The sequence below is a fragment of the Trichosurus vulpecula genome, chromosome 3 (assembly GCF_011100635.1).
Source record: "Trichosurus vulpecula isolate mTriVul1 chromosome 3, mTriVul1.pri, whole genome shotgun sequence".
In the NCBI taxonomy this organism is placed as follows: domain Eukaryota; kingdom Metazoa; phylum Chordata; class Mammalia; order Diprotodontia; family Phalangeridae; genus Trichosurus; species Trichosurus vulpecula.
This window is the reverse complement of record NC_050575.1, coordinates 35,438,877-35,453,786: the sequence shown is the minus strand read 5'-3', so window position 1 is coordinate 35,453,786 and position 14,910 is coordinate 35,438,877. Positions and strand designations below refer to the sequence as shown.

General features: G+C 36.3%; 1 protein-coding gene across 1 annotated transcript in view; it reads left to right on the top strand.

The window, feature by feature from the left end:
- Window positions 1–14,910, top strand: part of WDHD1 (WD repeat and HMG-box DNA binding protein 1) — an 88,323-nt gene that overhangs the window by 25,249 nt on the left and 48,164 nt on the right. The window contains 6 exon segments of the mRNA XM_036748512.1: window positions 55–196; window positions 1,075–1,282; window positions 4,245–4,432; window positions 8,549–8,733; window positions 9,197–9,438; window positions 10,806–10,943. Of these exon segments, the coding sequence (XP_036604407.1) occupies window positions 55–196; window positions 1,075–1,282; window positions 4,245–4,432; window positions 8,549–8,733; window positions 9,197–9,438; window positions 10,806–10,943 (1,103 nt within the window).

The following is a 14,910-nucleotide window of genomic DNA, read 5'->3' as shown; positions in this document are numbered from 1 at the left end:
ACGTTGGGATTTCTTTATCATGTTTTAATTTCAACCTTTATTTTTTGTTTTTAGGGTAAAACATGAGAAAGGTTATTCAATTTGTGGCCTGGCGTGGCATCCTACTTCTAGGCAAATAGCATATACAGATGCTGAAGGAAACTTGGGACTGCTGGAGAATGTTTGTGATACAGATGGAACAAAGTCAAATAATAAAGTAATGCTATAGAAATTTGATTTTTTTTAGGGTGATTATGCATATCTACTTATCTAAGACAAGGGTGGGGAACCTGCGGTCCCAAGGCCACATGTGGCCTTCTAGGTCCTCAAGTTCAGCTCTTTGACTGAATCCAAACTTCACAGAATGAATCCCCTTAATAAAAGGATTTGTTCTGTAAAACTTGGACTCAGTGAAAAGGCCGCAGCCAAGGGCCTAGAAGGTAGCATGTGGCCTCAAGGCTGCAGGTTCCCCACCCTTGACTAAGATATGGTTAATAAATGTTCTAAGGAAGAACATTTGACAATTTCATGAATTAGGCCTCTGTTTATACCTCATTTGTCAATTATAGTCATTTACTTGCCTCCCTACCAATATCATTAGAGTGAATAAGTAAATGAAAATGTTTTCAATTTCAACAACTGTTTGAATTGTATAATCTTAAATCTTCACAGCATGTTCTGGTGGTGATACTTGAAAAACATAATCAGTGATTAACTTTAATGATAGAATTCTAATTCACAAATATTCTTTTTTTGCCTTGACATTAGTCTATTGCGTGCAGTTTGTAACATTTCCTTTTAAAATGTATCAATTAAACGTTTATTTAGTGCTTACTATGTATATTGTACTGTGGGTAATAAAAACAGGGCTTGTATCTTAACCCTAAGGGACCTTGTTATCTAATTGGAGAAAGATTTGTGTACGCAAAAGATAATTACAATATAAGGCAGTCATTTTTAATGGCCAAATAAGTGGTATAGACAACTGGTGCAATAGAAGGGAACAGATATATTTCAACTGATTATTAATTACTTAAGTTAACTTCTGTTTAAGTTTCTCTAAATAATTCCTGAGATTAATTAATTTTTTTAAAGGTTTCTGGCATAGCCAACAAAGTTTACAATCATCTTTTTGATGGAGATGATGATAGTGATAATGCTAACAGTGGTGATTTTTTAAATGAAAATATGGAGTTCCCAAAAGGAAGATCAAATTATGAAGATGATGAAGATGATCTCATGTTGGCTTCAGGGTACTCTAGACACAGAAGTCACATTCTAGAAGATGATGACAGTTCAGTTGGTAAGAGTCTAACAGTGTATATATGATAAGCCTTGCTGCTGACAAATTATTTTAATTTTTAATTGAAGTAATTATGAAACTCCTTAAAGTTTATTAATGATCATTTTGGATATGTCAGATCAGAAAAGTATCAGAGACAGTGCCTGTTGTTTTCAGAATAGCATTTGATAGTCTGCTGTGATGTCATTGTAGACAAGATAGAGAAATGTCAGAGAGGTGATGTCACAGTTAGTTATATTCGTAACTAATGAATGGCCAGGTACAAAGAACATTGATTAAAGTATTAATGCCATTTTTTTTTCAGTTTTGAGAGAGGTCTCTAGGGTTCTGTCTTATTTTTCATTTCCATCAAGCCTTGAATGAAGGTCTCTTCAAATTTGTGTATGACACAGTATAAAGAAGGGAAGTTCATGTATTAGAATAGATGATGGAATCCATATTCAAAAAGTTCCCAGCTCATTAGAATAATATACTATATTTTATAAGATGAAATTTAGTAGAAATAAATTTCAGGTACTACACTAAAATTTTTTTTAGAAAAGTTTGTTGGTATAGGCTGGAGGCCATATAGCTTTATGGCCATATAGCATATGAAAAAGTTAGGGCTTTTTATTTATGGTAGGATCAATACTATGACAATAGTTGCCAAAAAAGGCTTCTCTAATCAAAGAAATGTAGGGGATAGAGTACTACTTTGGAGACATGCAGGCCTGGGTTTGAGTTCTACCTCTGATGTTGGTACAGTGGACAAATCACCTAACCTCTCAGTGCCATCCAGATACCTTAAGATTGTAAGTTATAAATGATCTGCATTGGTGGAGGGAGTTTCTATCGAGAGATACCCACACTAGTGAAATTAATGGGCTGAATTAGGGCCCTCCCCACACACACACACCAAAAAATAATAGTATCCCAAACAAGGAAGTTAATGGACCCTTTATGTTCTACATTGTTAAGATCACATGTGGAATATTGTGTTCTATTTGAGTGTCTTCATTTTCTTTTTACATTATAAATTCATGTAACTCTACAGGAAAAAAGGATTCTATTGTATATTGAACTCTAAACTTTTTACTGCTTTGAAATGTATTTAAACTAGTAAGAATACCAACTCGTAGATAACTCACTCTAAGTGTCCTCCGTATTGGTATTATATATTTATTTATGGGAGAGGCCGAGAGGTGTAGTAAAGAGTTGGTATTAGAGTCAAGAAAACCTTGCTTCAAGTTTACCTCTGAATCACTGGCTCTGTGACCCCCAACAGAGCTCAGGAACACTCCAAGTTGCAGCAATTTCTCACCTGTATTGAGAGGCAGTTTCTTCCCTGGGAGTTCCTACATACACCAATGAAATCAGATGCAAAACAGTAATAAAACATTTATACACATACCTATAAATACTTTTTTAAAAAAATGAAATTGTTGTGAGATGTAAACTGTACTTTTTGTTTGGCTTTTAGAAATTTTGCATTATTTTGTTCAGGCCTTTTCGTATTATATTCCTCATACTTGTTATTCTTACCAGTTAGAAGTACTTCAGTATGAAGTACTGCATCATTTTAACCATTCCCTAAATGTTAATAATTCAAGTAGTTAAAATATTTAATAAACAATTATGATTAATCATTGGGCACCATCCTTGAAAAGACATGACAAACTGACATAATTCCAGAGGAGCGTGATAAGGGTGGTGAGCCTGCAATGTGAGGATCAGATAAAGGAATGAACGACCTTTGGTATTAAGTCTTTTCACCTCTGGGGTCCTTATTTTTTTCGTCTATGAAGTAATACGTTTAATTTTAGGACTTAAAAGCATTTTCATCACGAGTATCATCCCCTTTTTACAAGTGAGGAAATGTAGGCTTAGAGAGTTTGTGACTTCTATAAATTCCCACAATAAGTGGCATGTTTGTGGCTTTGAATCCAGACCTTCTGACTCCAAATCCAGGACTTTTTCCCACTGTCTCTCTAAAATGAGTGTGATGGACAAGATTATCTCCACAGTCCCTTCCATTCTTAATATTCTAGGACTCTTTGTTTGACTTGATAAAGAAGAGGTTTAGTTTAACATTTGTTGGAACAAGGGACTAAATTTATTTTGGGTCCTCCCAAGGGCAGAATTAGATCCAACAGATGAAAGCTTAAGAAAACAGATTTTCTTTCAATGTAAGGAAGAACTTTTCAACATTTAGAACTGTTAAGGAATGCAATGAACTTTTATGAAGTAGTAAATTTTTAATCATTGGTCATATTTTTTTTTAAATGACTGGACTACAACTACCTTTCAGGAAATTTATGGAGGAGGATCCTGGTGGTATATTGGACTATATTATCACCAGTTCTATGATTCTGTTATTTTATAACTTAAAAAAATACAGATTTGAATATTCAAGGTGAAATTCCACAAGTGTAGTCACTTTGGATAAATTACATTTCAAGCTAAATGTTAAAAGTAGATCTTAGAAAATTCCTCCTTGTATGTAGTTTGGTTTCCAGATGTGTAGCAATACAAGAAAAATTATTTTATCTGTCTTCAGGATAGCAGATTGCCTGATGCTGTATAGAGCAGCTAGGTTTAGTTTAGTATGAGAGATTCCAAAGTAGCAACTGTTTTTCATCAACCCAAGAATCAGAGGTTACATAGATTTATTTTTGCCTAAGCAACTGCTTCTTTTTTACTTTTGGTTCTACAACCACCAGGTGCCCCCTGTAGTGAGGAAGTCATGAAATTTAGGCCTCCCTTCGGTTTTCTGTTTTGACTAGTGTATAAATGTCCAGTGTGCTAAGATCAGTGGGACAGTATTGCCAAGAGACTATCTCCTCACTGGCAGATTGGCAGGCCAGATTGCTCAGTTTGTATGAGAGGATCAGAAATTGGTCTTTATTTTCACAACAGCTTCTTAGCTGAGTTCTTTATTTTCTTGCTATTTATGATCCTCTGATTAAAAGACTTTTTATTCTAGAAGCTACATTGATGGAAAAAGGTTCTCATCATGAAAAAGAGGAGGAGAGAGATGAGCAGTTGGGTAGCACTCATGCTATGCCACTTACAACTTCCCAAAGGTTATTTTATGATGGACCAATGCCATCTCTGCAGCAAAAGCCATTTCAGTCTGGTTCTACTCCCCTACACCTCACTCATCGATTCATGGTAAGACTCAACAGGAGGTTTGTATTGAATGATCAAAAGTCTTTCAATTATGTTTAGCAATTATCCTTACTATTATGAGACAATAGAAAACCTTAATTACCTGAAATAGGTTATTGTAGTTAATATCCTGGTTAATTAAAGCTTTAAAATCTTGTTAGAAATTATTCTAACATATATAGCTCTACTTTTCTGTCTTATAGACTGTATTATACTGAACATAATTGCATCTTTTTTTCAATAATTTTGTCCCTTGAAGTGCATCAGGGGTCTTCATTTAGAAATTTTTCATCGTACACTATTATAGCTATAAAAGGAAAAGGAAATTGCATTTGTCTTGACCTCAGGTTTTTATAAAGATTAGATAAATTACTGCTTTTTTGCCTATTTCCCCTCAAAGTAGAATTGAGAAAGAAATTAATTGAGCATTTCAGATAGTTAGATGCTTGTTAATCAACATTTTAGTATGTGCAGGTTATGGTTCTTTTAGATGGAATAGATCTGAGATGAATTACATTTAAAAATCAGGGACGGCATTTTATTTTGAGAAGTTTTTGAAGCTTTTATTTTAATTGTCATTACTCATGAGGCCTTAATCTCCTGCTCATTATGTAATAGGCATATTGTGACTTTTGAAGAAAGTACAGTTGTGGAAGAGGCACATCCCCATACCTTTACGTTTGCTATTTCCCATGTCTGGGTGCACTTCTTCCTTATCTCTGCACCTTAGGATCCCTGGCTTCCTTCAAAACTTGACTCAGACACCATCAGTTACTAGTGTCTCCCCCACCCCCTTGTATTTATTGTGTATGTTTTGTATACACTAATATATGCACATGTTACTTCCCCTGACACAACTGCAAGCTCCATGAAGGCAAGATTGTCTCTGTCTAATATCTACCTAACAGGATTGTCTCCATCCCCAGTGCCCAACACATGGAGGCTGCTTGCTAAATGCATATTGTTTGATGGCTAAATGTCTTGCAATAAGCCAGTAATGTTTCTTGATAGAAGATAAAAGCTGTCTTCAACTAGGCCATCATCCTCTCCACTCCCTCACCTCCAAAAATTGGACTCTGCCCCTGGAATCACCCTGCGCTTTCATAGGCCAGCTTTGACCTTAAATGACTCAGTTCCAGGTCTCTACAGCACTAAAGGACATCTCCAGCCATGCTGCTACCATGCAGTGCCTCCTTTCCCTCCTTTCCAGTTCCCTTTATGTCTCGTCTTCTCCATTAGAATGTAAGCTCCTCGGTGTCAAGGACTGTTTTTCTTGCTGTTGTTGGTATTCCCAGTACTTAGCACAGTTGCCTGGAATATAGTAAGTGCTTCATAAATGCTTTATCACTCTACAAGGACTACAGATACCTTGTTCTTTATAACCCCAACTTAAATTTTTGTTGCTGTATCACAAACCAAACACTAGAATAAAGAGAAAATGAATTGGCATTTTTTTAAATCTTTTTTTTCTTTGGAGGGGGGAAGGCAGGGCAATTGGGGTTAAGCGACTTGCCCAAGGTCACACAGCCAGTAAGTGTGTCAAATGTCTGAGGCCCTATTTGAACTCAGGTCCTCCTGACTCCAGGGCCAGTGCTCTACTCACTGCACCACCTAGCTGCCCCTTGAATTGACATTTGTCAGTATTAGTCATTAAGTCAGCATTAGTCAGTAAGCTATATGTTTTTTTCAAAATGTATTTTATTTTTTTAATCAGAAAAAAATCTGCCTTTTCACCCTCCAGCCTCAAACCCCCTTTCAGCCCTGCCCTAAGAAATAAAGAACAAACTCTTTTACAACCATAGATAGTCAATAAAAACAAACTTCCATATTGGCTAGATTTTTTAAAAAAAATTTGTCTCATTCTGCACTTGAGTCCTATATCTCTCTATTAGGAGGTGGGTAGCATCTGATAGATGTTCCTAATTCTCTCAGAGTTGTTTGCCTTTTCCATATTGCTATTATTGTATAAATCATCCTTCTGTTTCTGTTCACTTTATTCAGCATTGGTTTATATAAATCTTTCTAGGTTTCTAAGAAAACATTCTCTTAATCATTTCATACAATAAAATAGTATTCCATCACATTTATATACCATAACTTGTTTATCCATTTCCCAGTTTATGGACAGCCCCTCAGATTCTCACTCTTTGCTACTGCAGAAGAGCTATAATATTTTTGTACATGCTTAGAGTTTGTTTTGCGTAAAACTAAACCTTTCTTAATTTATTCTCTCTCAAAATCCCCTTTTCCCGTTCTCTCCCTCCCCTCTCATGTTCCTTGTTTCTGTACCCAATACTATGTGTGTGTGTGTGTGTGTGTGTGTGTGTGTGTGTGTGTGTGTGTATGTGTGTATTCTTCCTTCCTTTAAGCAGTTCAGATGACAGGTTGAAGTTTCCCCATCCCCTCCTCTTTGTATAGATGTTTACTTGTGCACCCTAATTATGTGAGAGGCAGCTTTCCCTAATGTTTTTTCTCTACTTTTGCCACCCCTCCTGAGAGCCCCAGTTTATTCCTTTTCCCCTCTCTGTCTATTCTTCTCTTTAAGATCATCAGGATATAACAGAACCATTCCTAAGCCTTTTCTTATTAGACCCTCTCTATTATTCCTGATGATGATAGAGCTTTATCATGTCCCTCTATTAGAATATAAACAGCTTATCCCTGTTTAGTCAGTTATCATTGTTTGTTCATGATTACCCTTTTATATCTCTCTTAACTCCTTTGTTTTACCTTCAACGTTTCTATATAGCTCTGATCATTTTATTGGGAATGCTTGGAAGTCCTCTATTTCATTAAAGGTTTATTTTTTCCCTGTAGCATTATACTTGGTTTTGCCAGTTAAGTTATTCTTTGTTAGAAGTCCATTTCCTCTACCTTATGGACTATTCCAAGTTCTCTGTTTCTTTATAGTGGTGGCTGCTAAATTGTGGGCGATACTGACTGTGGCCTCAGTACTTGAATTTTTTCTTTGACGTGGAAGCTCTGGATTTTGGCTCTCATATTCTGGGGAGTTTTCATTTTCGGGTTTATTTTAGGACGTGGCTGCTGGATTCTTTCTATTTCCACTTTGTATTCTGTTTCTAAGATAGCTGGGCAGGTTTTGTTTGTTTGAAAGATTTCTTGAAATATAATGTCTAGGCCCTTTTTTCACCTTGTTCGGGTAGTCCAATGATTCTTAAGTGTTTTCTTCTCTGTTTTCCAGGTCAGTTATTTTTACTATGAGGTACTTTATATTTGCTTCTATCTTTTTAGGCTTTTGATTTTATTTTAATATTTCTTGTTGTCTCATGAAGTCATAGCTTCTGCTTGATCCATTTTAATTTTCAAGGAGTTTGTTGCTTGGGCAAAGTTTTGTACCTCCTGTGTCAAGCTGTTATTTCCCTTTCTAATTAATTCTTTCTTCCATAACTCTCATTTCTTTTCCAATTTTTGCCTCAAGTGCCCTCATTTCATTTATAAAACATTTTTTAACTCTTTTAAAAAACTCTTTTTAAAATTTTTAAAAAACTCTTTTAAAAAATAAAACCTCTTCATCTCTTTCAGGAATTTTAGTTGAGTTTGTGCCCAACCTCTGTTTTACTCTGAGGCATTGCTTGTAGATGTTTTGGAATCATTCTTTTCTTTTGCATTTGTGTCTTGAGCATCATTGCTTGTATAATAGTTACATATAGAAGAATCTTTTTTTTTGTTTGCCCATTATTCCAGCTTTCTTCCTGACTTCAGATTTGGTGTTAGGGCTGGGCTCTGCCACACTTCTGGAGGGAAGATCTGTGCTGGCTCTGTTTATACTTTTTGGGGGTATTCAGTGTTGTGTTATTTCAGGATCTCATGGACAGGCTGGGGACCTGAAAGCTTTTAGTATTACTAAAGTATTCTGATTCAGGACAAAGTTTAATAGCTGATCCATATATGGGAGATACCTTATTATAAAACAGCCTGTAATTGACCAAAAAATAGTGTGTGTGTGTGTGTGTGTGTGTGTACATACATAATGAAATCATCTCTATGTCTTTCAGTTAATTGAGAAATAATTGCAAAAGTTAGAAAAGCTAGCTGATTTTAAGTACTCATGTTTCATCAAGACTGATAATTTAATTTTAGTGATTTTTTTTTTTACAGGTTTGGAATTCTGTTGGAATTATTCGATGCTATAATGATGATCAGGACAGTGCTATAGATGTGGAATTTCATGATACATCCATACATCATGCAACACATTTGTCAAACACTTTGAATTATACAATTGCAGATCTTTCCCATGAAGCCATTTTGTTGGCATGTGAGAGCACCACAGAACTTGCAAGGTAAAGTTAATAAATGAAGAATTTATATTGTGAACAAATTATACATTTACGCCTTATGGTTTAATTTTGCTTTTTAAACTCTTGAATTGCATTTTCCTCCAGTAATCCATTGAAATTATCTGTGAGCTAGTTTATTTTTTAACTTACTGATTCTTAAATACAGTTTTAAAATTATTTTAAAATTCTTAAAAATTATTTATAGAAAATATGTGGTTTTCTGATTCCGTGTAGTTATAGTGACTGCATCATTTCAAGTTTTTAAGTTTATAAAAGGCATTATTAATGAAGGCTATTCATTGATTTACGTAGATTCATATCATGCACTAGCGACTGAATTTTAGTTTGACGTATGATAACAAGCAAACAGTTGTCTGTTTAGGGATTTTATGTAGCAACCACATGTCTGAATATAAAATATGATGGTTTTAAATGTTTCTTTGTTCTTTTTTCTTTCAATTTTAAGCAAACTTCATTGCCTGCATTTTAGTTCATGGGATTCAAGTAAAGAGTGGACAGTAGACATGCCACCAAATGAGGATATTAAAGCCATTTGTCTTGGTCAAGGATGGGCTGCTTCTGCCACCAGTGCCTTGCTCCTTCGTATGTTTTCTATAGGAGGTGTTCAGAAAGAGGTCTTCAGTCTTCCTGGCCCTGTCGTATCAATGGCTGGACATGGAGAGCAACTTTTGATTGCTTTCCACAGAGGTGACTATTTTTACCATTATTATAGTTTCACTGTGGTGTGAAGAACCTAGACATTGTTTTTTTGCTTTTAATTGTATAGTGTACTTTTACCTTTATTTATTTTAGCTGTTATGCAACTGTAATCTTTTTAAAAAATTATCTCCACATTTTGTTTTGACCCATCAGACACTTCCTGAAAAAGCCCCTAAAAAAGTACATTACTCCCAAAACAACTTATTGAATGTTAATAGAAAGGAGGGGTGTGTCATTGAACTTTGACAGTCTGGTAATAACATTAGCTATTGTATTTGATCAGTTTTGTTGCCTTTATTTACATTGTTGTAGTCATTATGTATCGTATCATTTTATCTCTGTTTTCTTTAATCCCACAGTAATTTTAGATAGGTAGAAGAATTTTAGACTGTTAAGAAACAATATATTCACTATCACTAGTGAAAGTACGTTCTAATTATAAGGTTATTAGTATTAGCAAAAGCATTCCATGTTAGGATTTTGTTTCCACACCTTTTGTCAGTTTGTATGTTGTTGAGGAAAAATTGAAATTCAGCCGTCATTGACCGGTGATGTCAAACTGAAAAGGAAATGGGGGTCACTAATTCACAGGTAAGTATTCCTCAAGGTTACATATTCACTTAGTTTTAAAATATAACATTATCTATGTTTTATTTTGACTTAGTTTGCTAAATATTTTCCATTTATGTTTTAATCTGGTTCAAGCCACTTGAACACTTGAACACAACACTTGGGAGTGTTGTGGACCACATGCAGCCCATTAGCCACATGTTTGACACCTCTATTGTACACCAAAATGTTAGATACCAAAAATAAATATGTACTGTAGGAAGCCAAACATTCATAAAACTTAATCAAGAAAGGTTTTTAACCTTCCTGTAATAGATACAACCTTTTCTTAATGTATAGTGCTTGAGGTTTGGGATTTTGCTCATTAAAGTTGATCAGTGAGCTGCTTTGTGCATATTGGGTACTTTATAAGTACTATTAGATATTGAATGCAGAAATGAAGAAAATAATTGTACTCTCTAATGGGTTTTCAAAACAACATAGAAACATTCTGTCATACACTTTGTAAAAATCACAGTTGCAATATATGTGAAGTGCTGTAGTTACATTTTAGTGTGTATGTATGTATTTTTATATATGTGTTACATATAGATCCTTATGACTAAGAACTGAGTAGTTTTACATATGGATTTCATGCTAGACAGCAAACCTGATATTAATCTTAAATGTTATGGTAATAAGAATCACTCATAGTATGAAACTATGTCACAAATAACCATTTAGATTATTTGTTATAATATGATAACCTTTGGTATGTAATTTTGATGTCTATCTTTTATTGATAGGTACTGGATTTGATGGAGATCAGTGCCTTGGAATACAGCTGCTAGAGCTGGGGAAAAAGAAAATGCAGATTTTGCATGGAGACCCTCTTCCTCTTACAAGGAAGTCTTATCTGGCATGGGTTGGGTTTTCAGCTGAAGGCAAGATAAATTTATTTAATTTGCTTTGACCTTTCATTTTATTGTCAAATATCAAATATTTATTTTCGCTCCTTCCCAATATCCCTCAGGCCCCAAAATGAAAAAAAAAAGACAAAGCTCTTGTATAAATAGGTATTGTCAAGCAAAACAAGTTCCCATGTTAGTCATGTTCAGAAATGCAGGTAGACGAGTGGACCTGGACCTGGAGTAAGGAAGACCTCAGTACAAATCCAGCCTCAAATACTGACCAGCTGAATACTGACACTGGGCAAGTCATTTAACTTCTGTCTGTGTCAGTTTCTTCATCTGTACAATGAAAATTATAGTGTCACCTCTCTCCTAGGGTTATTGTGAGGGTAAAATGAGCTAATGTTTGAGAAGTGCTTTGTAAACCTTAAAGTGCTATATTAAAATGGTAGTTATCATCATTCTGCATCCCACGTCTGTCACCTCTCTTTTGGGAATAGGATGGCACGCTTTATCAGTCCTCTGGAGTCATGCTTGTGCACTGCATTGGTCAGAGTTCTGAAGTCTTCCAAAGCTGTTTATCGATTAGTCATCACCTATTTATTAAGCACCAACATGTGCCACATAATACTAGGTGTACAAGTAAATAGAATGGAACAATTTTGCTAGCTTACATTCTAATGGGAGAGACAACAAATACATGCAAAATATGTGCAGCATAAATATACAGTAAAAATACAAATGTGTACAAAATACAAAGTAGTTTGTGAGGGAGGTACTAGCGGTTAGGATCAGGAAAGGCTTCGTGAAGATGATGCCTATTATACAAATTGTTGTCTAGATTTTTCTAAGTTCACTCTGCATTAGTTACATACAGGACTTCTGGGTTCTCTGAAATGCTCCCTTTTCATTCCTTATGGTGCAATAATGTTCTATTATATTAAAATGCCATAATTCTTTTTTAAAATTTTTTTTGTTTTCTTTTATTTTTTTAATTTAATTTATTTAATATATTTAGTTTTCAGCATTGATTTTCACAAGAGTTTGAATTACAAATTTTCTCCCCATTTCTACCCTCCCGCCCGCTCCAAGATGGCGTATATTCTGGTTGCCCCGTTCCCCAGTCAGCCCTCCCATTCGTCACCCCACTCCCCTCCCATCCGCCTTTCCCTTCTTCTCTTGTAGGGCAAGATAAATTTCTATGCCCCATTGCCTGTGTATCTTATTTCCTAGTTGCATGCAAAAACTTTTTTGTTGTTGTTGTTGTTTTTAAACGTCTGTTTTTAAAACTTTGAGTTCCAAATTCTCTCCCCTCTTCCCTCCCTGCCCACCCTCCCTAAGAAGGCAAGCAATTCAACATAGGCCACATGCATATCATTATGTAAAACACTTCCACAATACTCATGTTGTGAAGGATTAACTATGTTTTGCTCCTTCCTGACCTATCCCCCTTTATTCAGTTTTCTATCTTGACCCTGTCCTTTTTCAAAAGTGTTTGTTTTTGATTACCTCCTTCCCCCATCTGCCCTCCCTTCTATCATCCCCCCTTTTTTATCTTCTTCCTCCTTTCCTGTGGGGTAAGATACCCAATTGAGTGTGTATGGTATTCCCTCCTCAGGTCAAATCCGATGAGAGCAAGAATTACTCATTCCTCCTCACCTGCCCCCTCTTCCCTTCCTACAGAGCTGCCTTTTCTTGCCACTTTTATGTGAGATAATTTACCCCATTCTATCTCTCCCTTTCTCTCTCGCTCAATATATTCCTCTCTTATCCCTTAATTTGATTTTATTTTTTTAGATATCATCCCTTCATATTCAACTCACCCTGTGCCCTCTGTGTGTGTGTGTGTGTGTATATACATATACACACACACACACACACACATATATATATACACCCCTACATATATACGTACATAGACACACACATATGTATATATATGTATACACATACATACATGCATATTCCTTTCAGCTGCTGTGATATTGAGGTCTCATGAATCATACACATCATCTTTCCATGTAGGAATGTAAACAAAACAGTTCAACTTTAGTAAGTCCCTTATGATTTTTCTTTCTTGTTTACCTTTTCATGCTTCTCTTGATTCTTGTGTTTGAAAGTCAGATTTTCTATTCAGCTCTGGTCTTTTCACTGAGAAAGCTTGAAACTCCTCTATTTTATTGAGAGTCCATATTTTGCCTTGGAGCATGATACTCAGTTTTTCTGGGTAGGTGATTCTTGGTTTTAATCCTAGCTCCACTGACCTCCGGAATATCATATTCTAAGCCCTTCGATCTCTTAATGTAGAAGCTGCTAGATCTTGCGTTATTCTGATTGTGTTTCCACAATACTCAAATTGTTTCTTTTTGGCTGCTTTCATTATTTTCTCCTTGACCTGGGAGTTCTGGAATTTGGCGACAATGTTCCTAGGAGTCTTCTTTTTGGGATCTATTTGAGGAGGCGATCTGTGGATTCTTTCAATTTCTATTTTGCCCTGTGGCTCTAGAATATCAGGGCAGTTCTCCTCGATAATTTCTTGAAAGATGATATCTAGGCTCTTTTTTTGATCATGGCTTTCAGGTAGTCCAATAATTTTTAAGTGATCTCTCCTGGATCTATTGTCCAGGTCAGTGGTTTTTCCAATGAGATATTTCACATTGTCTTCCACTTTTTCATTCCTTTGGTTCTGTTTTATAATATCTTGATTTCTCATAAAGTCACTAGCTTCCACTTGCTCCAATCTAATTTTTAAGGTAGTATTTTCTTCAGTGGTCTTTTGGACCTCCTTTTCCATTTGTCTAATTCTGCCTTTCAAGGCATTCTTCTCATTGGCTTTTTGGGGCTCTTTTGCCATTTGAATTAGTCTATTTTTTAAAGTGTCGTTTTCTTCAATGTTTTTTTCAGTATTTTTTTGGTTCTCCTTTAGCAAGCTGTTGACTTGTTTTTCATGGTTTTCTCTCATCCTTCTCATTTCTCATTCCAATTTTTCCTCTACTACTCTAACTTGCTTTTCCAACTCCTTTTTGAGCTCTTCCATGGCCTGAGACCAGTTCATGTTTTTCTTGGAGGCTTTTGGTGTAGGCTCTTTGACTTTGTTGGCTTCTTCAGGCTGTATGTTTTGGTCTTCTTTGTCACCAAAGAAAGATTCCAAAGTCTGAGACTGAATCTGGGTGCATTTTCGCTGCCTGGCCATGTTCCCAGCCAACTTACTTGACCCTTGAGTTTTTCAGTGGGGTATGACTGCTTGTAGAGTAAAGAGTACTTTGTTGCAAGCTTGAGGGGATGCGCCGTTGATTTCAGAGCTATTTCTATATAGCCTGCTCTGCCACCCCAGCACTCCTCCTTCCTCAAGAACCACCAACCTGGACCTGACGCAAATCTAAAGCAGGCTCTGCACTCCTGCTCTAACCCGCCACTTAATTCCTCCCACCATGTGGGCCTGGGGCCCGAAGTAGCTGCAGCTGTAGTTCTGTAGCTGCACCTCACCTGCTGCCCCTGGGGCGTTGGCCGAACAGCAAAGTCTGTCCCCCACAGCTTTTCCCACTAACCTTCTCTGTTGTCTTTGGTGTTTGTGGGTTGAGAAGTCTGGTAACTGCCACAGCTCACTGATTCAGGGCTCTAGGGCCTGTTCCGCCTGGCTCCCTGTCTGGTTGGTCCTGCCGCCGCCCACGCTGAGCTCCGCTCCCCTCCGCTCTGTGCACGATAGACCTCATCCAGCAACCATCAAGTCTGTCCTGGGCTGGATCCCTGCTTCCCTATGCTATTTTGTGGGTTCTGCAGTTCTAGAATTTATTTAGAGCCATTTTTTATAGGTTTTTGGAGGGATGTGGTGGGGAGCTCATGCAAGTCCCTGCTTTCCAGCCGTCATCTTTCCATAATTCTTTAAACATTTTAACTGCGTTTTATCTTACTTTTCCAATTAATAAGCATTAATTTTCTCTCCCTCCAATCTCTTCCATTCTTCATTTGAAAAAAAAATACAAATAAAACCCTTCTAAAA